At 34.7% G+C, this 22,634-nt stretch overlaps 1 protein-coding gene across 1 annotated transcript in view; it reads left to right on the top strand.

The window, feature by feature from the left end:
• The window catches only part of LOC127386333 (sodium channel protein type 2 subunit alpha-like), a 75,098-nt gene extending 56,117 nt beyond the window's left edge, over positions 1–18,981 (top strand). The window contains exons 23-29 of the mRNA XM_051623208.1: positions 4,722–4,844; positions 6,750–7,031; positions 10,113–10,166; positions 11,415–11,552; positions 13,283–13,387; positions 14,461–14,731; positions 15,664–18,981. Of these exons, the coding sequence (XP_051479168.1) occupies positions 4,722–4,844; positions 6,750–7,031; positions 10,113–10,166; positions 11,415–11,552; positions 13,283–13,387; positions 14,461–14,731; positions 15,664–16,856 (2,166 nt within the window). The 3' untranslated portion in view covers positions 16,857–18,981. The remainder of the gene's footprint in view (positions 1–4,721; positions 4,845–6,749; positions 7,032–10,112; positions 10,167–11,414; positions 11,553–13,282; positions 13,388–14,460; positions 14,732–15,663) is intronic.
• The last annotated feature ends 3,653 nt before the right edge of the window (positions 18,982–22,634 follow it).

The following is a 22,634-nucleotide window of genomic DNA, read 5'->3' as shown; positions in this document are numbered from 1 at the left end:
CCTATTCCTTAGCAAGCAAGACACTACATCATGCAAGTTTCTTCTACAGACATTACATCTGTGCAAGTAAAATGACATATTTGGTCTAGATTTTATCTAAATTCTCAGAAATTCATCCCCCAGAACTATACTGTTATAATTTTTAGTAAAACAGAGAGAGAGTGGCTATTTGGTCTAAAAATTAATTAGTTTTAATAGGCTTACAATCTGCAATAGTTAAATCAGCAATGAGTTGGCAGAGTTTATGATAGAAGAGAATACAAGATTCCTTGGCTGCCTTCCCAGCTGTGATATACTTCTGTGCAAAGGCATTGCTTATGTTGTCAGAAGGGATCAGAGCTGGTTTTACTCCCAGAATATTTTGGTCTCTTGCCTTCACACATTATCTGACCCAGTTTGTTGGCTATACACATCCTCAGTGTGGAACTGAGAGATGGCTTCTCGGGGCAAACGTGCATTTATAGTAATTTCTGCCTAAGCTACCATATTTCTTGAGAAGTTTGCACAAAACCTGGTCCCATAAGTACTTCTTCTTTATGAATATATAATAGAAATGTATTGGATTTGTGACTTCTAGAAGAGAAAAAACCTAGCTAGATTGGCCCATAACTTAAAACGAAGTCCTTCTCTTTTTTAACCTGCCCAAGTTAGTTTTGTCATCCTGTTAATCTCTAGCTCTGTCCTGAAAACCTACACGAGAATGGGATGGTGTGGTTTTCTTAATGGATGTTAATGCAGCAGACAGATGCTCCTTTCCAGGATTATGCTAAGAATGGATTTATTTTCAGATAAACTACAACTTACATTTTAATTATTTTTTTTGGTAAACATATGTAATGTAAACATATTATTCTAAGCCATACTCCGTGGTTTCTTAATAATAGTTTAGCCTCAGAGATGCTGTTATCTGAGCAGGCTTTCAGAATTATAAAGAACATCTTCATAAGTTAAGCAGCTTATTTTGCCAACTTTTTACCCATACTTTTTAATTTTAGAAACTTAGCATGACTAAACGAGATTGGAACCTTCTACTTTTGAAGAATTATATTCAATGTTCCAGAAAGTATTACAAAAATCTCTTACTGTGCCTAAGGCTAATTCAGCAATTCTTTTAGCACCACCACACAGTACTTGAAAGAAATATATGAACTCATGTTACCTTCTTACAGAAAAGAGGGCAGTTAAAACAGGTGTGATTCAGTGGCATTCTCCCAGTGAGAACACCAGTGAGCCCTCCTTCATTAGAAGTGACTGAAGAGAATGAAATTGTTTCGTTCCATCCTCTAAAATTATTCAAGAGTAAACACTGATAGTTCTTTAGGGCTTTGACCTTTAATATCTTACATACCCGAGTCTCACTGTGAGAAACAGCCGTAGTTGCTCTCAGTGATAGGGACCAAATTAAGTCTTAACAATTACACTAAAAACTGGCAATTTTCACATCTGTCAGTTTACAGCCATGCCAAATGACTCCTGATATATCTGGCTACCTGTTTAAGACCTTATCGTGCCATTTCTCTGCCCCACTCTTCTGTTATATGCAAAAACAGCTGTAGCAAGGAGCAGATATTTGGGTGGAGAGCATTATCTACTCAAAATCGTAATTTAGTAAATTAGTTAAATTAATTCACACTTACTAGTGGTTTAAGCTATTAAGTGTTTTTTGCTCTTACCCCTTTCTTCAGAAGCCATTTGTCCTGAGCTTACTATGTCTAGGTTTTGATGTCCACCTGTGATGACTAAGTTGTCTTTGCCACATACAAAGCTAGGGGATAGGACATCAGGGAAGGAGACAGGGTATCTAGGAATACCCAATGACTATGTCACTCATTACATTTGTTTCTGTAGTTTTCTGCTATGATATGTAATCTTAGATAATCTTACATGCATACCATTTTATGCTGCACTTTATAAGGTGGTCCTATGATTTGGCATAGACAATTTTTTTTTCCTAAATTATTGTGTTATTGAATTAATGGAAATAAATAACATTTAAAACAAATAATGTATTTGCCAAATGCTGTGGGGCAGTAATGAATCTGTAAGTAGAATTAAATCTTTGACCTTCCTGAGATTGCTCATGCCTGATAAAATTCCAGTGGGTACAGTTTTTGAACAATTAAATGTAGCAAAACAGCCCTGCAATTGGGTTTGTTGTATAGTAGTTGAAGTAGTTTGAAGTTGGTTATATTGATGGAATATATAATATTTCTTCTTATAGTTAAAAATATTTTGTGCTTTTTGTTAAAACATTTAAAGGATTTTAATTAAACTGTGCTCTTAACCTTTCTATTAACTTGTTAGCAGCAACATCCTGGAAAAGATCAGGGTCACATTATACTAGTACACTGAAAATTTTAGGCTTAAATACAAATACAGTCATTGTGGACCTGTATGACCAATGATCTGGCTCAGATTGCAACCCTGACTGAACATCTTGAGCAGGGCTAATTGTCACTGCTAAGTTTCTTTTTTGCAACAGATGGTTCACACTGGAATTTCTGTACACAATAACGTGGACACAGAACCCTCCAGTTTTAACAAATGAATGTAAAAATTCTTTCCACTATTTTGAGTTCATTTCCATTTCATCTGTGTGCAGTCCTATTTCAAAAGAGACACATTTATTTTCACACCTGCTAGCAACAAAACGGGTGGAACAGATGACAGAAGACCAAGATAAGAAGACTTAGAAAACCAGAGGAGTACAGAATGGAACAGCTGTATATACTTATGCTGAATACACAATAGGATTAATATCAAAGAATTCATAGCAAATCTTTGCCTCTCATTTGAACCGTCCTTCAGAGGAAAATTTTTGCTTACAACAGAACATGTACTTCTCTGTGAAAAAACTTCAAGTTTATGAAGTAGCAGCACTAGCACTATGTTAAGAAAGTTGTAAATAGGTTGAAATGAAAAGCACAAACTAGGCTGGAGGATGACTTACAATCAGAACCTAAAAGCAGCCAATATGGACAGGGCCATTGAAGCTACAGGAGCTACAGCAATGTAACTGGCTTGTACAGGGTTTTGTTTGCAAAAGATGGCTGAGGCACAGTGCTAGTTTGGGGAGAAAAGTAAAAAATGAAGGCTCCATTAATTTGAGTTCAATTTTAAAAGAGATGTCCTGTAAAATGTGCTGTCTTTATACTGACATTTATCATCATGTCTGGGAATCTTGTGATGTGAGTAAATCAATGAATATTCTATTAAAATACAGAGAATTCCATGTCTTGTTATCTCTGGATTATATTAAGTGTGGCTAAGGCTAAAAAAGAACTCTCTCACTGTAGAATCACAGGACAAATAAATTCTATTTATGACAATTATTAATAACAATTACTGACAATAACTGATGTAATGGCAGAAAAAAATGTTATCCCCTGTAAATGAACAGACTTCAGATACAGACTGAAAATCAGTAAGATTTTCTTCTTAATATGCTTATAAATCACAGCAAGTTGCTTTACAAACTTATCCATTACAGCAAAAAAATAAGCCTTTCCTTTGACAAAAATAATTACATCCTGACATGTAATCCAGCTGAAAGGTCCAGTGGTATGAATTCACTCCAATACTATTTTATGTTAGATTAATATACATAGCAACATAGTATAAATAACTGATTCTATCTGCTCTTAAATTGTCCTTTTATGATTTTGTAAGTCTTGTGTTTGTGATTCATCTAATCATTATTTATGGATACAAATAATATAGGAAACCACCTGTTCATAAATAGGCAAAATCTTCCCACCATTGTCAGCGAATGCCTATTTCTGTACAGACAATTATTTGATGAACTCTCTAGACAGAGGTACAGACATGAACTTTTGAGGGATTTTTTTCAAGGACTGAAATATGCTTGTGTTGATTTATGTGTCTTCTATGGTGGTAGAACTGAATAAGATACGAGTAAGGTATGATACTTCCCCACTGTTGTTTCCAAAACTGCTAAAAGTAAGTCAATTAAATTATTTCACATTAACACTGTTTAAAACTCAGTTCCATTTGAGAAGCAGAGGAATTGCTCCTTCCTGAAGTGGATTTGCTTATAATACAATCCAGGAAATGTGACGCAGGAGTTAACTACTGTTGCAGATAGGAAGCACTTACTGTTAGTATCTACATCAAAACATTTTCCTGTAGTTAGAAGCGGAAAAAAAAAAAATCCTGAGAGTTATCAGGCAAGTAAGAAAGTACCATCTCTGTCAATATAGGTTTCATAGATACCCTGGCTATTGTTGCTATGAACTGAGTGTGACTTATAAGTAATATTTATAATAAAAACTAATTAACCACTACATTATTTAGCATATTATTAGTGATTATAGATACTAATAAAATTGTCAGTAGTTAATAAACTATCCTAAGGTATTCCAAATTTTGAATTGCTTGGAAGGTTGAACCTTAATGAAGTTATTGAAAGTATGGCTATTTAGTCATTAAACATTTCTGAAAATGTTTTCCTTTACCAACAGTGTGCTTCTATCTGACTTTTTAACCCTATCCAGCCATAGCAGACATATAATAGCATATTAATGTTTTCACACATACCTTCATGTGACCTATTGCCTTTCCAGCAAGTATGAAAATGGTCTCTAAGCAAAAATGATGTTCTTCCATTTGTCACTGTTGATCTTTCTGTTGATTGAATCTGTATTCCTTTTAAATAAGCACTATGGATCAATTTTTATAATATTTTTTCTGTATTTTTGTAGGTCTCATTGGTTAGTTTAATAGCCAATGCTCTGGGCTATTCTGAGCTTGGTGCCATTAAATCGCTTCGGACATTAAGAGCTTTAAGACCTTTACGAGCCTTGTCACGATTTGAAGGAATGAGGGTGAGATAAAATGGATGAGTCTGAATGAATGTATGCATACAAAAATTGATGTACAAATGTCACACTGAACTTCATAAATGGGAATTCATGCAAAAATGTGTGGAAAAGAGGCCTTCCAACATGTCCTTATAGAAAAGATGTGTGAATTTGCAGATTAGACCTTGAGCTCATTACATCTGCCTGCTCACTGCTGCATAGTCGTGTTATCCCAGCCCCTTGACTGTAAAAATTACTATTGATTTGTGGGCCTATATCAACAAGTAAAAGGACAAGAGTAATTTTAGAACAGAGGGTTGAGGTTCTTTTCTCCAGTGTAGCTGGCACTTTACTGTATAAATTCCTGAGCTACCTTCTGTTCTCTTTTAGTTTGTCAGTGGTTTGGCATAGAACAGGATTAGCCAGAAAAAAAACCCCAAAACAAAACAAAATAAAAGGTGAAGAAGCTGACAACAGTGACACCCCAGAAACTAAAGCTTCCCTGTAGCTGGCTCCCTGTCTACCTGCATGGAGAAAATAATCCCACAAAAAATACTGTAGTATTAGAGAAAGGTTCTCTGAATAGATACCTGAAATAAGGATGAAGTTGGAAATATAGAAGGGGAGAGCTGGGAAATATTTTCTCAGCTACTGTTCTTTACTTCATATGAATACATCTGTTGCTATCTTACCTCTCCTCCTACACAACTAAATCCTTCCTCTTGAGGAAATTATTATTTTTATATTCTGCCAATCTGACACAGACAAAAAAACAAACTCAAACTATTGCAAGCCGTCTGCTGAAAATGCAGTCTAAGCCATTTCCTGGAAAAAAACTGAGGCATAAAACAAGGTACTGTTATTGAGAAATCTCATTTTAATCTTTCACCTCAAATGCTGCAATACATGGTAATAGTTTAGTCATAGGTCTTAAGTTGCCAAAGAAATAGTGTGGTTTCTGTCTGGGTTGAGGCTGTTGCTATTCAAGAGGTGGCTACTGTAGCCAGTGTAGGGGAGTGTGTCCTGTGGTTTTACATGATTTGCATTGCAAACAACACTTAAGTCCCTATCCAATAAATTGGCAAAAGCTCTACTGATCTTAGACTACTTTCAGTCAAATTAGTGAATGAAAAAATACTACTTTCAAAACCACGCATAAAAAACTACTGCAGTTGCTACTGATTTAGTAGAAATTATTGTCTGAATACCTGCATCTCTCTTTTAGTTCAATCACACTTAGTAAATTTTTCTCAAGGGATTTAATCTGATCTTTTACTGCCACTTGCCCATGTAGAGTAGCTCAACTGTATGAAATGCAGCCAGTAAAAAAACCCAAAAAAAACAAAACCAGAAAACACCAAAAGCCCTAATATATAAGTCTAAAAGCAACTATCGTGAGCCAGGCAATTGAAAACCAAGACATTAATTATGTTACATTGTATGTAGATGTTAAAATACACTGGTGCCACTATATACATAAAGTCTCTGAGAATAAGATAATGAATAATGATAGTTCTACATGCAGGCATTTTTATTCAGTTTTCCACATCATCGTTCCTTGATCTTTTTCTGGTTTATTTTCTATTTATAGATTTTTATTTGTATCATTGGAATTTAACATTTATTTCTCTCTTTTTCTCTAGAGCACACAAATTCTAAGAATTCATCTTGCTACTAACAGGTTTTCTTTTGCTTTTTGAGTTTTTTCAGACTTTTGCTTTGTCTTGGTTTACATAATATTTTATTTCTTGCTTTTTTGCAATCTCATTAGTATTTTTATTGAACTCTAAATAAAACTTACCCCATACATTAGCAATGTAATAATTTAACTGTCCATTCCATATTAATACTGTTTTAACATTTTTGAAGTTTTTTTTTTATTTTTCTGTTAACAAACTAAGTGGTTATTTTGTCTACTTTGTATACTAGGTGGTTGTAAATGCCCTTGTAGGAGCAATTCCATCTATCATGAACGTATTGCTGGTTTGTCTTATATTCTGGCTCATCTTCAGCATCATGGGAGTAAATCTGTTTGCTGGCAAATACTATCACTGTGTCAACACCACAACTGGTGAGATGTTTCATGTCAGTGAAGTCAACAACTATACTCAGTGTGAGGAACTCATAAAAAACAATCAAACTGCCCGATGGAAAAATGTGAAAGTAAACTTTGATAATGTAGGAGCTGGATATCTTGCTCTGCTTCAAGTAGTAAGTAAATTTGCTCTTTTTTTAAAAGTCTTGGAAAAATGGGCAAGTTAAGACTGTAAAGTAGTAGAATAATTTCTTCATAGCAAGGATATACAGCTTACACAACTCTATTGCATTGTTACCTGTAATTTTTGTATTGATGATAGCAGAGGAACTTTCCATTCCAAGGCTAGAAAATACAGTCTCATCACGGTGATAATGTGAAAAAAATAAATGAAAAAGGTACGAGAATATTTTTAGTGGTGCACAATATAAATTTCAGGAATGCATTTCATGAGTCTTGGTGGACAAGGCTCAGTTACCCGAGCCCTCAGGAGGGCAGACTTCAGCTTAAAAGAGGGCAGACATCCTAACTGTATGTCTGGCCTGAAGTGAGCAACCGCTGCCAATGCCTCCCACTTCATGTGATCCTACATATCGTTACACATCCACAGCAACATTCTTTCACAGTCAAAATCCATTAATCTAGGCAGTTCTGGCACTATGAAATAACACTTCTTCTGTCAACAACCTGGTCAAGGCAGAGTTTTTAAGTTAGATAATTAAAATAAAAATATATAAAGCTGGTGTCTCCAGTACAGGTATTCGTTTAATAGGGGCTTGATTTTCCAGACCTGGAAGTGAGTTTAGGGAAAAGCATCATAAATAATACAAGGTCTGAGATTGGGCCACCCAGTGTTATATGTAGCACTGAGCCAGTTCTTTCTCTGTGATAATAATACTTGCACAAGAGGTCTGAAATCCTCTGAGAGAAATAGGAGCTGCCGATGGACAGAATACGGATAGTTACCGATGGACAGATCCTAATGGAGTATTAGGTCTGATTAATCATACTACACTTGATGTTTGCAGAAAAACACCACTTGCTGCTAAAATAAATATGTTTCATTAAGTACATGAAACTACAAACACATGGGTTTACTGTGGGTAAAAGTGGAAAATGTGAAATAGCTCTATCACAAAAAATATTCATTGTTTATAACTATCATATTCCACTAATGCTTGCTAAAGACTGTTTATAGGATACTAAATAAATATTATCTTCCTATCTTTGTGAAGTATTAGATGTTATTGTATTGCATGGCACATTCATTCTATTAATTACTGCTACTTGGACAAAGTCTGTAAATTTTATTTCCCCTTCAAGTCTTTTGCCTATGCACTGTAGTACAGAAATGTCTTTATTCTAGGTACTCTCTGTATTTTTTATTTATGGTAGAGAAATAAAACCCTTAGCTCTTTATGGGCTTTTTGGTTTAGAATGTAGCTTCTGACACCTGATATCTGGCCAAAACACAAGCAAGACAGAAAGCAATTCTTTTCAGACCATTGTGCTCTGTGGAATTACTTGACTATAATTTGACATACAGCTTCACTGTATTAAATTATGTCAGAAATATTATGGGATTGCTACCATTCTGATATTATCATGCTGTCTAACAATGATACACTTGTTCCTTCTATCTTGGGGCAGATCAGTATCCCTAGCTGACCCTGATTTTGAAACTACCTACCTGGCTTAAAATGTTTTGCCTCTAAATTCAATGTGACTTTCATGTGCTGAGTAGTAGTACTGAATGATGATTCTAATTATCTGACTTCACATCTCATTGTTACCCTTGTACTAGAATTAAAGTGGACCATCTTATTACAAATACTTATCTCTGAAAATGGATAAGGAAAACTTCTAGTCTCTTGAAGCTGTGACTGAATGTCATTCGAGTCACCAATCCACATAGTGCTAATCTTTAATTACCATATAACTACTGTGGACTTTTCATTCTTCTTCTGTTTCTTCTATCTTTTTGTTCTAATTTTTTATTATTTTCCTTTTCAAATATCCCCTTCTGCCCTTTACATTTCCTGCTGAGATTAAGGGATCCTTGAGCATGTATCATGTCACCTCTCTGCTGACAGTCTCCACTAACATTCTCTTTCCACTCTTCCGTATTTATTGCTCTTACCAAGCTCTGCTCCTCTTTTAATATTGCTATACAAAGTGCGCTAAATGGCTGTCAGTTGTCAACTGAGCCAGGAAGATCTATGAAGCCCAGCTCCAAGCATACCTTCTTAGTATTGCACTGCAAGATTCAGGAGAACGTGAACACTCTGAGAGTAAAAGTTTTCTGTTTTGAAAACTAGCAGCTGTACCAAAGTAGCAGATCTGCTTCTGGCAAGCACAGATGCAAATATATTCCTTGAGATGGTTTCACTTCTGAATCTCTTCAGGAGAGATGCTCTTTATCAGTTAATTTCATAAGCTTTTTAGCTCTTTATTTTCTTTATTGTGAATAACCTTTGAAACCCTGGCTGAAACCTGAGCAGGCACTCACACCTTCAAAAAGTGTATGTCACACCAACCCTTTGCTCTTCCTCAGAAAGTGGACATTGCATATCCATGAAAATCACCTCCTTAGAGCAATGACGGCAGGTATTTTTTATTCTTTATTCTATCTAGACAAAGTGTCTATGGGAACTCAACCAAAGTTTCATAAAAGTTAATCACAGCTCTTTAACAGTTCCCTTTTTGGTCTTCTGTAAATCTTATCCCTCAAGAACCAAGGTATATTTTGATTATAAACAGCCTATTCCTTTTAGTTATGTGGAATTAAAACATTTCAAAAAAATACCATGGCAGTTTAGCTATAGCAGTAACATTCAGATGTATGTTGGTATCTGTCCGGAAGTTGTATTGCTGACTGCATCAATTCATGCTGTAAACTTCACAAAAAGGCTGTCATCGTAAGTGATTCTGGTAAGTTCCAGCTGACCAGCTCCAGCATTAATGTCTGAGTCTACCATTCTTCATCTGCTAAGTAAGCGTCTGTGGCTCCAAACATGTTGTGCCCTTCCTAAAACTTTCAAAGCCTCATTTTTAAGACTTTTTGAAAACTTACAAAATAGTTTCTAAAAACAGCTAGTATTACTAGGAAAAATATTTTATTATGCCTGTGTTACGAAATGTGGTTTATAAATTTAGATACTATTTTGTTACAAGTTAACATCCAACTGGTGTGACCTAGTTATTGTCCACATCTTGAATTTTTATAGGGAAGATAAACAACTGTATTTTAATTATAGGCTACTTTCAAAGGATGGATGGATATTATGTATGCTGCTGTTGATTCACGAGATGTAAGTGTAAGACTTTCAAAGATCATTTTTTTTTAATATTCTGATATACTTACAGAGCTATACATACAATAACATAAAGAATTATAATCTGGACCAATACATATTTTTTTTACATTTAGTCTGGAAAGAAACTTCTATGTAACTTCATTAATCTTAGAAGATATAGTGGAAAGAACTGATACCACTTCTTCCTGTTTAGCCAAAGAAGTTAAATTAACTGATTTTTTTTAAAATTATTTTTTTTAAAGCTAATGCTAATGGAAAAAAACACCAAAACAACCAAAAAGAAAAAAAAGGGTTTTAAACCATTTCCTTTAGTAATCATTAGTATGAATTAATTTAAGATTATGTGATGTAATTATTACATATTGACTATATAATCTTGTTATATAGTTTGTAACTGCATTTCATTTTTTCTTTAAGTTTAACACTTATGTTATCGAGCTATTTACGTGTAATTAGGTTTTGATTTAAGATAATCTTTTAAGTTTTTTAGGGATTAGAATTTTATTTTGGCCACAAAACCAAAACTATGTTTACCTTGTACCAAAAAAAAGTGCAACACAGATGCCTGAACTCCTTCTATGTAGCCTAGGTTATAGTGATAGTGATTTCTGACATCACACAGTGACAATCTTCTCCTAGAGCAGTATCTCCTGTTTAATTAACTTCAGCATTTCTACACTTTAGCACATTGGGCAGTAGAGGGTCAGGCATTAAGATGTGGACTCCAAAACAGTCAAGACAACAGCAAAATCCTTAGAAATCTGCCTTAATTTACTGGAATTCATAAAACGTATTGAAGAAGAAATTTATTGAAAACATCTGTTCTTAGATGGATGTAAGAACACTCATGTAAGACCAAAATTGGGGATTTAGTTGGTAGTAAAAGTTAAGTTGCATGAAAATATACTAAACATAATATAAACCATTTAGATTTATGCTGTTAGAATTTTAAGTATTAATGACTGCTCTCAGTCCCACACTGCTTCTTCCCTCTATATGAGGAACTCTGTTTATATAAACTTATCTGTGTGCACATTTAGTATGACATTCCGTATGAGTAATCATTCTGTCAGCTTCCAGTCCTCCAAATATTGATTGGAATTGACACATTTTGTCTTTTTAATAGCTAAGTGCAGTTTATAGCTTTTCTAGGTGATACAGCATATAGTTATTAATTAATTATACACATTGTTTTTTACATCTAGTATTCTCATGGGTGATTAAATTTATAATATTTTGTAGGTAGAAGATCAACCTAAGTATGAAGACAACCTGTATATGTATCTTTATTTTGTCATCTTCATCATATTTGGATCATTCTTTACCTTGAACCTTTTTATTGGTGTCATTATAGACAACTTCAACCAACAAAAAAAGAAGATAAGTATATTAAATGTTTTCATAGTGTTGTAAATTATTAGTTATTATGAACTAATAACTTACTTATGGAAAGCAAATAAAAATTAAAAGTTATTTCAAGTCCTTGAATAAAAATAGAATCTTTTAAAATGCAATCTGTGTTAAATCTGTCAGTGTGATTTTGACCTTTGCATTTCATAATTTTGACAAGTGAAGAGGGTAAATCCTGAGTTGTTCATAATACTTTGCAAATTGTACAAGAGCTAAAATGAGGATGCAAAAACCATATGTGCATTATTCTGTTGATTAAATGTAGTATTATCTACCATGGAAGAGTTTCATTTTAAATTAACTTTAAAGAATTAAGATAAACTAGTTTTAATTAATCTTAGAAACTGTTGACACTTCATGAAGATACAATATGGCATTGTGTTCACATAATAGCTCTGCAAACTGATTAAACAGTGGGTTAAGAATAAGTACAATAGACCTCACATGAACAGGCTTAAAGATACAAGTAAAAAGGTGTACACAAGAGCTCTATTTTTCTAACATTTTTGTGAGAAATGAGATTAACTTGTTAGACACAAATACAATCTAAAATTCATTAGAAATAATAAAGCAAGTACCAAAATAAAAATATAAAAGGAAGGATATATTTTCTTTATACATTTGAAATACAATGATATTTTAAATAATTATATTGACAATGCATATAGTTTTATTTGAAATAAGTTTTCAAATCTAAAAATGCAAACAATCACCTTTAAAATATTTCGAAACCTCATGATTCTTAGCTTTCAACTGCCAAAAAGAACTAGAATCTCAGAATAATTCTAAATCTTTGTGTGCTGTGAAAAGGCACTTTGATACAATTTGGTTTTATCCAATCATCAAATGAAATGCAGCAGTACCAAACAGAATCAATTGTAAAATTGAATTGTATACTATAGAAACTTTTCCCTGTGAAAATATTCTTCAGCTTCTTAAAAGAGACATAAACATCTTGAGGCTGACTTCCTCAGTTACACCAGGCATTGGGCTTTGATACCAGTTCAGCAGGCAGTGACTTTAACATTGTGTTTTCATCTGACTTAGTTCAGACTCATCAATAAGCACAATTTACTTGATACTGAAATTCACTCAGTCAGTTGCACATCTGACTGGCAGCATTAGCATCTGTAAGCAAAGGCTAATTTGAGTTAGTCAAGGTTCCTGTGGTGTTTCAATAAACAGTTTGCTATGGCATGAGTTGGATTACTTTAATTAAGCTTATATCAAAGGTGATTTTTTGCTGTCATTAAAACCCTCAGATTAGACCCAAATACTCTCCCTTGACACAGCTTGTGCCTCAAAAGTTATCCCACTTTTAGATCTGGCTAGCTGTAATCCTAAAAGCCTATCTGTAATTTAGGACATGTAAGGCACTAGACAGGCTCCTGTGCACTAAATATATCCTTATCAGTAAGTTATTTAACAAAATCAGCATAATAAGAACCGTTTAAGCCATGTCAGCAAAAGTGAGCATTAAGACACTGGAAACACTGAACCATGAGCCTGACAAGGCTCCAAAAATGGTATTTTCTGTGTTAGGAATGCATATGAGCATCCACACTAGAAATACCTGAAAAAAATCACTTTTGCTATAGAAATAAAATACAAATGTAATATTTTCTTACAGAGAGACATACGATAATTAAATGTTGTATGTGTGGACACGATAGTAATTAGTTTCGATATTATTTCTTTACTTTGGAGGTCAGGATATATTTATGACAGAAGAACAGAAGAAATATTACAATGCAATGAAAAAACTGGGATCTAAGAAGCCACAGAAACCTATACCAAGGCCAGTGGTAAGAGCAATTTGGTTTTAATACCCCTAATATTAAATACTTATTTGGTAATATGATTTTAGCCAAAAAGAGAAGGTTATATGTCTGGAAAGAAAATATTTTTTCCATTTATTTTCTAGTAAAGGTAGACTAGATTGTTCATATTTCCTTTAAAAACATACACTCTGAAGTATGAACTGTAAGACCTAATAAGGTTATTATGATAAATTTTATAATTCCCTGCTAAGTCATAGAGAAGTACAGTTGATTGGATCATTTCTTGGTTCTTGTTACCCACGGATAAACTTCATTTTCTGTTTTTTTTTGTTTGTTGTTTTTTTTTTTTCTCCTCCCAGAGAATCTGTAGGAAATGGGGATGCACTGGCCCTTGCTGCTGAAGATGGAAGGGGGCAGTGGTCACCTAATGTGAAAGAGTGAGACAGATGCAGATAATCTTACAGAATTAAAAAAATCCCTAGGGGGTAAAGCATAATTTAGAATAAATTTGTCTCTAAGATAAGAAACTACTCTGTTATTCACAGAATTCCTACAGTGTTTGGAAAAATTAAAATACTTGGTCCTTATGCACCAAGTGCTTAAAAACAGAGACATATGGCAATAGACATTTAGCTAAGTATTAAAGGAAAACTAGGATGTTGAAGTCATGGTGTATTTGAGACATGTAATTTCAGTGGTTCAACAATCTCATCAAGCACAACTGGTTTAAGGAAGAGAGACATCTCTGGGGGTTAGTAATCTAAAACCAGCTAAGAGATAAGAAAATTAATTTCCATTTGGCTGGTACTCTTGCTGGGTATCAAGTTAATACCACCAATAAAATCAACTGTTGATGTTATTACTAGTATTATTGCATTGTTACCCTTCCCATTCCTTAAGGTAATAGTGATACACTTCTTGATCCACCCTAAGAGGATGAGACACAAGTCAGCATGGGTTTGGTGTTTATCAACAGATGTGTTGTGAATGGGTCTTGCTCTGCACTCCTAAATCTTGCAGGAGCTTGTTTTCCATTTGGCATTTGTAAAGACAAATATTTTCAGACTATAAACTGTCTTCCATCTTTGTTTTTGCAGAACAAATTCCAAGGCATGGTCTTTGATTTTGTAACCAAACAAGTATTTGACATCAGCATCATGATACTCATCTGCCTTAACATGGTGACAATGATGGTAGAAACAGATGACCAGAGTAAAGAAATGGAAACAATTTTATCCCGGATTAACCTTGTGTTCATTATCCTTTTCACTGGAGAATGTGTCCTGAAATTGATTTCACTTCGCCATTACTACTTCACTATAGGCTGGAATATTTTTGATTTTGTGGTTGTGATTCTCTCCATAGTGGGTAAGAGCAATTCCCTTTCTAGAAGGAACGAATAGAAAGGAGAGAGAACATTTGTTTCAATAATGTTATGATACAGAACATGAAAGTTTCTGTTTCCTATATGATTTACATGTTGAATCAGACCTACATGACCTGAATCAGACAATGTATGAAAAGTTGCATATAAGATTTTTATCTCTTCCATTAGATTCACTGTCATCTTCCACCTAAAAAACCACAAATTAACAATTTGGCACATCAGATTAACATGTGCAAATATAAAGAGGAATGTTTAGTGGTATATGTGAACTAACCACAAATTTGCTTTCAATACTAAAAAGGAAAAGTATGTGAAGGGGATGAGATTTTTAATTGCTTTTGCTAACAAAGGTCTTGGTGAATATTTAGATTTCTTTCAACTAAAAGCTAATGACACTCCAAGGTGCAAATGACTTGTGTGACAAAATCTAAGTCTCAAAGAGTGATACACCTGAGAGCAGCTGTGCTGATAGAGTGTAGATCCTCAGGTTAAATATATATATATATATATATAAAACCACTAATTTGTGGAAATTAAGCCAATAAAGACCTTAATAGAAAACAGTGGTAACAGGGTCAGCTTCAAGAATGAATTATATCTCAGACAGAAACATCTCTTTCCAGGCTGCTTTAGGCATAACTGAAAGCTCAGACAGATGCTAGCTACCTTGCCACAAGCAGTCTTCTTTCGTTTACTTAATTCCCTTCTCTAGATAGCACTGCAACATAAGGAGGGTGCTTCCACCATAGTATCAGCTTTCAATAACGTAATAATTTATATGATGTTTTGCCGTAACATATACTCCTTATACTTATTATTTTGGAAACAGCAATAAAGAAATCTTTCTATAGGTAATGAATTAATAAATTTAAAGTGGTTTGTTTTTTTTAATTATTATTTCTTTTTCCTCTAGGTATGTTCTTAGCAGAGATGATTGAGAAATATTTTGTATCCCCCACACTCTTCAGAGTCATCCGACTTGCCAGAATCGGTCGAATCCTGCGTCTCATTAAGGGCGCTAAGGGGATCCGCACTCTGCTTTTTGCTTTGATGATGTCTCTTCCTGCTTTGTTCAACATTGGTCTGCTGCTCTTCCTGGTCATGTTTATCTATGCGATATTTGGCATGTCCAACTTTGCCTATGTTAAGAGGGAAGTTGGGATTGATGACATGTTCAACTTTGAAACGTTTGGCAACAGCATGCTCTGCCTTTTTCAAATTACCACATCTGCTGGCTGGGATGGTTTGCTGGCCCCAATTCTTAACAGTGGGGAGCCAGACTGTGACCCCCATAGAGATCATCCAGGGAGCTCTGTGAAAGGAGACTGTGGGAACCCTTCCGTTGGGATTTTCTTCTTTGTCAGCTACATTATCATATCATTTCTGGTAGTGGTGAACATGTACATTGCTGTCATTTTGGAGAACTTCAGTGTTGCTACTGAAGAAAGTGCTGAACCCTTGAGTGAGGATGACTTTGAGATGTTCTATGAAGTTTGGGAGAAATTTGATCCTGATGCAACACAATTCATAGAATACAGTAAGCTCTCAGACTTTGCAGCTTCATTAGATCCTCCTCTTCTTTTAGCAAAACCAAACAAAGTCCAGCTTATTGCAATGGACCTGCCCATGGTAAGCGGTGACAGAATTCACTGCCTGGACATCCTGTTTGCTTTCACAAAGCGTGTTTTGGGGGAAAGTGGGGAGATGGATGCCCTCAGAATACAGATGGAAGATCGGTTTATGGCAGCCAATCCTTCAAAAGTGTCCTATGAACCAATCACAACTACATTAAAACGGAAACAGGAGGAAGTATCTGCTGTCATTATTCAACGGGCTTACAGACGTCACCTTTTAAGGCAAAAAGTTAAAAAGGTGTCTAGCATTTATAACAAAAATAAAAACAAAGAAGGAGATGGACCAGTTATAAAAGAGATAATTATTGATAAACTAAATGGGAACTCCACTCCAGAAAAAACAGATGAGAGTTCCTCTACAACTTCTCCACCTTCTTATGACAGTGTAACAAAGCCAGACAAAGAAAAATATGAAAAAGATAAAGCAGAAAAAAACTACAAAGGTAAAGATGTCAGGGAAAATAAAAAATAAAGATCTAGTAATTCTGCTTTTGGGACAACTTGTTTACAGTCTTAGAGAATGAAGCATCAACTGGACTCCTGCAGGAGGTTTATGCCAAACTGACAGTTTTTACACATATATATATATGCGTGTGTGTGCGTGCGTGTGTGTGTATATATATATTATATATATACTTAAGGTCAGTGCCTATAACAAAACAGTGATCCTTCATCATCAAACTGTGACTCTGTGAATCAGGGTAACAAACTTGACAAGAGGTTACTGTTTTTACTACAGCTGACACTGCTAAGAATGAGGGAAAAAGAGGCTCCACAGAAAACATGGAGCATGAAATGAGTGCAAAGTGATACTTTTCTGTGTTTCACATACTGCAAAACACATAGAGCAGTAATTCTCTTCACTGTTTGTAATGCAACTGCTACATTTGTCATATTTTTACAAAATCAGTATTAGTGTATTTATCATTTTTTAATTCAGAAGTTGTTTACTATTATATGTGACTATTTTTGTAATAGGTTTTATGTTGGGGAAAGAGGTATGAGGACCGGGTGTTCTACTCTCAGATTCTTTATAATGTACAGACAGAAGTGATGTGCATAGGCAATCATGTCAATCATGCATAAATAAAAATATGACATTGCACAAAGCTAAAGATTTTAAGAACTTCCATGTTTCAGGGTTGTTCTTAAATTTGAGGCATTCTAACTACTTGTATGGCTGCATCCAGATTATATGCACCCAGATTAATGTGCCTGGAAAGTCTAATTTACAGAAATCTGCAATGACTTATTTTTATGCAAATTATTAAACATGAACAAGTTCTTGTTTTTGTTAAAATATTCAGAGCTTAAAAACATTGTGCAGTTTCTGCAATGGAAAAATAGTTTCACCAAAATATACTGGGGGGCTCCTTTTTTTTTTCCCTTTTTTTCTTTCCTTTTTTTTTAACAGCGCAAATATTTTTCTAGGCTGTTCTTTCATTACTGTCTTCTCTCATTATGGCCAGCATCTTATTGATCAATAAAATACTCTTTTCCATGTAAATATTAACAGTACACTATACTGCTGTGCATATTTGAGCACAGAACTAAATGGCTTTGACACATTGAATTGCATCAGATATGTACCACAGTATGGGTAATCTACAAGAGCTCAGCAGGACAGGTTGTATTTTGTGTCATTATCTGTAGCTTGGAGAGTATCACTGATGCATGTCAATGCTTTTGCTGCTGTATCTTCCTCCTTCCACTGTCCACAGTCTCCACTATAGGAAGCCATGTGTCAGTGGTGAAGTGAATCAAATTGTATAACCAAAACCTCATTATTTCAAATCATTAAGCAATAGTTTGCAGCTATTTATGAGCTTCTTTAGTTTTGCATTTTAAATTTGAAGTGGCTACTACATGGTATAGAAGACTGTACAGGACATATTGCAAACTGTTTAACCTGTTGAAAATGTGGTTAGCATATATAAATAGTGTAAAGAAATACCATTTGGCAACAGTTTTGTATATAAGAAAAGTGTCTTCAAGTTTAGATCACTGTTTCTTATATTTCTTTCCTCATTTACTTGGCTTTCTAACCATGGTAATTTCAAACTGGCATCATCACACTATGAGAATAAAGTGAGTATTTGTAGACTATCTTGTTTTAATATTATATTTGCCTATATTTCAATGTGAAGCAAATTGCATAAATCTGGAACCCAGCTTGTCTCCAAATAGTTATATCTGGTAACAAGACATAGCAAGGAAGTATTAGGGGAATGTGGAAATTTCCGGTGCTGTTTGCACCAGAAGTTCCAAGATAGTCTCATGGTTCATTCAGTCCTTGCTATCTTGCAGAGTCTGTTTACATAGCCTACTCTTATTTTTTTTCAAATCACACTGCACTAGACTTGCAAAAATAGGATTCACAATATTTCCCAAGAACAAAATGGCATATTTGTATGATCAAGGACATCAGGACATTGTGTTTTATACACAAGCTAACATTAAATGTAGGATCTTTCTTTTACAAATGCTTTTGACTTGTAATGTGTTGGTGAAATGCATGCAGGAAATTGTTATTAACATAAACAATGTAAACAATATTACAAATGAGCCAAAAAATAAAGATTTCATTTTTTATTGTATTTACTTTTCTTTGTCTTTCTATTGGTTAAAGCAAGAGAAAAAATTGTTTCAGTATTAAGAATGCTTTCTTTATCACTCTAGCTAAATACTTTATTCATCATATTTTAATTTTTAATGAAAAACAAGTTGAAAAAAAACCTGGTAACTTGACCACACACCTTTGATTTCTACTTCACCACCAGCATAATGTCTGGGGATAACATAGGGCACACACATTCTGCCCCTGCTCCCTTTCTGTCAACCCTCAAGGGCCTTTCCGAACCATAAAGGCACTGCTCCATACCTAGGGTATTGTTTTAATTTGCCACATTGGTGCTACCAAAGCTGCCCATACTTTAACAGTCTTAAATATGCAAACAAACCAACAAAGTTCCTCTCTTTGGTCCTGCACAACATTCAGCCAAAGGGCTCATCACAAACGGATAGAAGCTGGTTTTAATTGTACAGTAATTTTTTTTATCCCAGCTAATCTCAAAAGTAATAAATATAATTTCACTTGATGTCACAAGAAAGAGCCTGCACTGAAACTCAGCTGTGTTAGCTGGTGTTCATAGTCATAATAACCCAGACATTACAAAGTAGCTTTTGACTTATAATGGATGTCTTCATACTGTTCAAAGGCAGAAAAATACAGTACATTGAAACACAGTACTATCTTACTGAATTTAAAATATTATACTTCTAAATTAACAGAAGGTAGAATATTCCTGGAGTTTGCTCACTGGCATGTTTTCAGTATTTTTTTCACCTGTGGATATTATACCATATTTGCAATATTTTTGACCAAATATTAAACTGGTTGAAGAGCCAAGAAATAACTGATGGAATATTCTAACTCTATAATCTAGTAATATCTCTGATATTATGAGTCTCAGCAACTGCTGCAGCAGAATCTTTGAGTTGGGATACCATGCAATAGGGAAGCCACATTTGCTTACAAAAATGGCTTTACCTACACCAGAAAAAATGTCTTACCAAGAACACAATTAACCGTTTAGCCTGTTCTTACCATTAGCTCCCAGAGCTGGTCCCTGGTCCTGTTAGAATATAGGATTAAAGCTCAAGACATGACCTTCCACAGTCATCTGGGCATCCTTACAAGTACCTGGTCTCCAGGCCCAAATCAGAGAATCCTCTAATCATATTGTGTCCGTGTAAATGTGCAAATCCTTGAAGTCAAAGTTACGTACATTATTTATTCCATTGCTTCTCTGACTACCTTATCCAACTTCATAAATTATTCGATTTAGTTCTAGAAACTTGTAGAGCTCTTCTGCTTCTTTCATTCCTGATACCTAACAATTGCATTTTACTCATACCTATTCACACTACTGTGCTGTTCAAAACAGCACTTAAAATCTGCAGAACTTCTGCTCTGTGAACAGGTTGGCAAGTGTTCTGATGAGGAATGACAGTTCATCATTCATTTTCAGAAATCTAAAATCTCTTACAGTACTCTGTAAGATTACTGTACCCAGCTTCATTCCCACTTTATGTGGGACAATATCGGCAAAAAATTCAGCCTGGACCAGCAAGAATGGCTGACAGGTTTTGTTTAACCTGGACTGGAAATAGGCTCACTACTTTGAGGGCATGTATGTCCTAATTACTCTTTGCTGCTTCTGTGCACTTCCTATACCTTTTTCCACAGAAATCAATAGAGTTTACATAATTTAAATCTGACCTTACACACTCTTCTCCTATGCTTCCAGAGCATTTGAACAAAACCACCACCACTTAAAAGAACTCCCTATATGGTACTAGGCAACCCAGTAGTGATGGCTATCCCAGTAAAGCATGGCTTAATATTCCTACCACATTGTGCTTGTAATGCCTCTCCACAGTTTCCAGTCAACAAAGGAGGATTTCTTATTTGCTATTAAAATCCTCATTGTATGACTATACTGATCTATGACCACCAACAGGTGAATTGTGAATATGTTCAACCGCAGACAAAATGTCTTGCATTGTATTAAACCTCTTCTCTGTCACATATTACCAAACCAAAAGTATTAGTAATGCTGAAAGTAGAGCTAGGTCACTCTTGTAGTATAAATTAATTACTCGATGCTTTTATTTAATGAGTTTTCACATTAAAAAATTTCCACATGGGTAACCAGAAAGGAGACATTCCTGTTCAGTACATTGCAAATTAATTCATAGGGCTTAATGCTGTTCTCGAGCAAGTGTTCCCAGAAGTCCTAGTGCCTCACATGAGCTAATGCAGCAGTACTAACATGGCACAGTCATGAAAGAGTAATGAGCTTGCAGAATTAACTGAAGCTAATTCAGCAGTGAAGTGGTATTAACAAAGGAGGAAAGCTCAGTGTGTGGTGGCAAAAAAACCCATTTCCTCCAAGAAGGGGCAGGCTGACCACAGTAATGGTAAGCTGGACTGTCATTATGGCAAGTTAGGATCCCGAGTAGTCAAATGGATTTACTGTGAAACTCATTAATCCATTCAAGGAAAATATCAGTACTCAGCTTTTCTTGGATCATTATGAATTGCATGCTGTAGTGGGGAAAATAAGGCAATAATTTAGGAGGTAAAGTTATGATCGGAATTAATAAAATCAAGAAATCCCTTGTTCATGGGGTTAATCTCCAGTATATGACTTACAGATTAAATAATTGTAATAATTAATTAGCAATAATTGTGTGAATATTTTTACATTTCAGATCTTAACTCTCTTGAAAGTGCCATTTGTTGTGATTTTTTTATGTTCATCTCTTTATTTCTTCATCTAGATAGTTAACTTTGAAAAGCCATAAGGAAATCTGAGCAGGAAAAAGGATCACTGAACTAACAGCAAAACTTTACACCTAAAATAACTTGTCATTATTTTCTGTTTGTTGACTGTTTGAAGAATCCTTGGATATCCAGAGATACAACTCAGAAAAGAGAATAACACCATAAGACTGATGCTGAAACCCACAGAAATAATTAATGATATATAGACAAAGCAAATATGAACCATGTGTTCTAATTACTGAGCTAGTTACAATGGACGTTTTCTAAAATATTATTATTAGTTCATGTACAATTTAATAACAAGACAGGACAAGGTAAAGGGGGATGGTGGAGTGCTGTCATCTGTTTCCCTAAACACCACAGAGCAGGGATGTGCTTTATCTTTGTAATGCAATGCATACTCTCCACCACTTTACAAATTAAGTACTTCAACCTCATAGAAGAAAACATGCTGCAACATGAGCCTCAGCTAAGCTAAGAAAATAAATTGTACTGCAGTAACCTAAGTAAACTGAAGCCAATTACCATCTCTCAGGAGAGAAGACAAATCACATGCATCTCTGCAGCAAGTGCTATGTTTGATGCCTACAAGAAAAGACATATCATGAACAATTTATAGCTGCAAAGCAGGCATCCATTTCCAAGCCTTCTACACTTCTAGTACATTTCCTGTACTTTCCTGTATAATAAAAGCCATTTAATCTTTTTTCTCATAACTTACATTAAAGGGTAAGGGGGAAGATCGTATCAGCCCTAAAAGTATTCTTCGTTCTTACAGGAAACACATATAAAAACTACAAAAAGTATTTATCAGACCTTAAATGGCATTTCTGTTTTTGTATAAAACTATAAGCCTCTCATGAGAATTCCAGTATCAGAGGGTTATTTACTCTTTTTTCT

Source organism: Apus apus, chromosome 6, assembly GCF_020740795.1.
Source record: "Apus apus isolate bApuApu2 chromosome 6, bApuApu2.pri.cur, whole genome shotgun sequence".
NCBI lineage: Eukaryota > Metazoa > Chordata > Aves > Apodiformes > Apodidae > Apus > Apus apus.
This window is presented reverse-complemented; position numbering and strand designations above follow the sequence as displayed.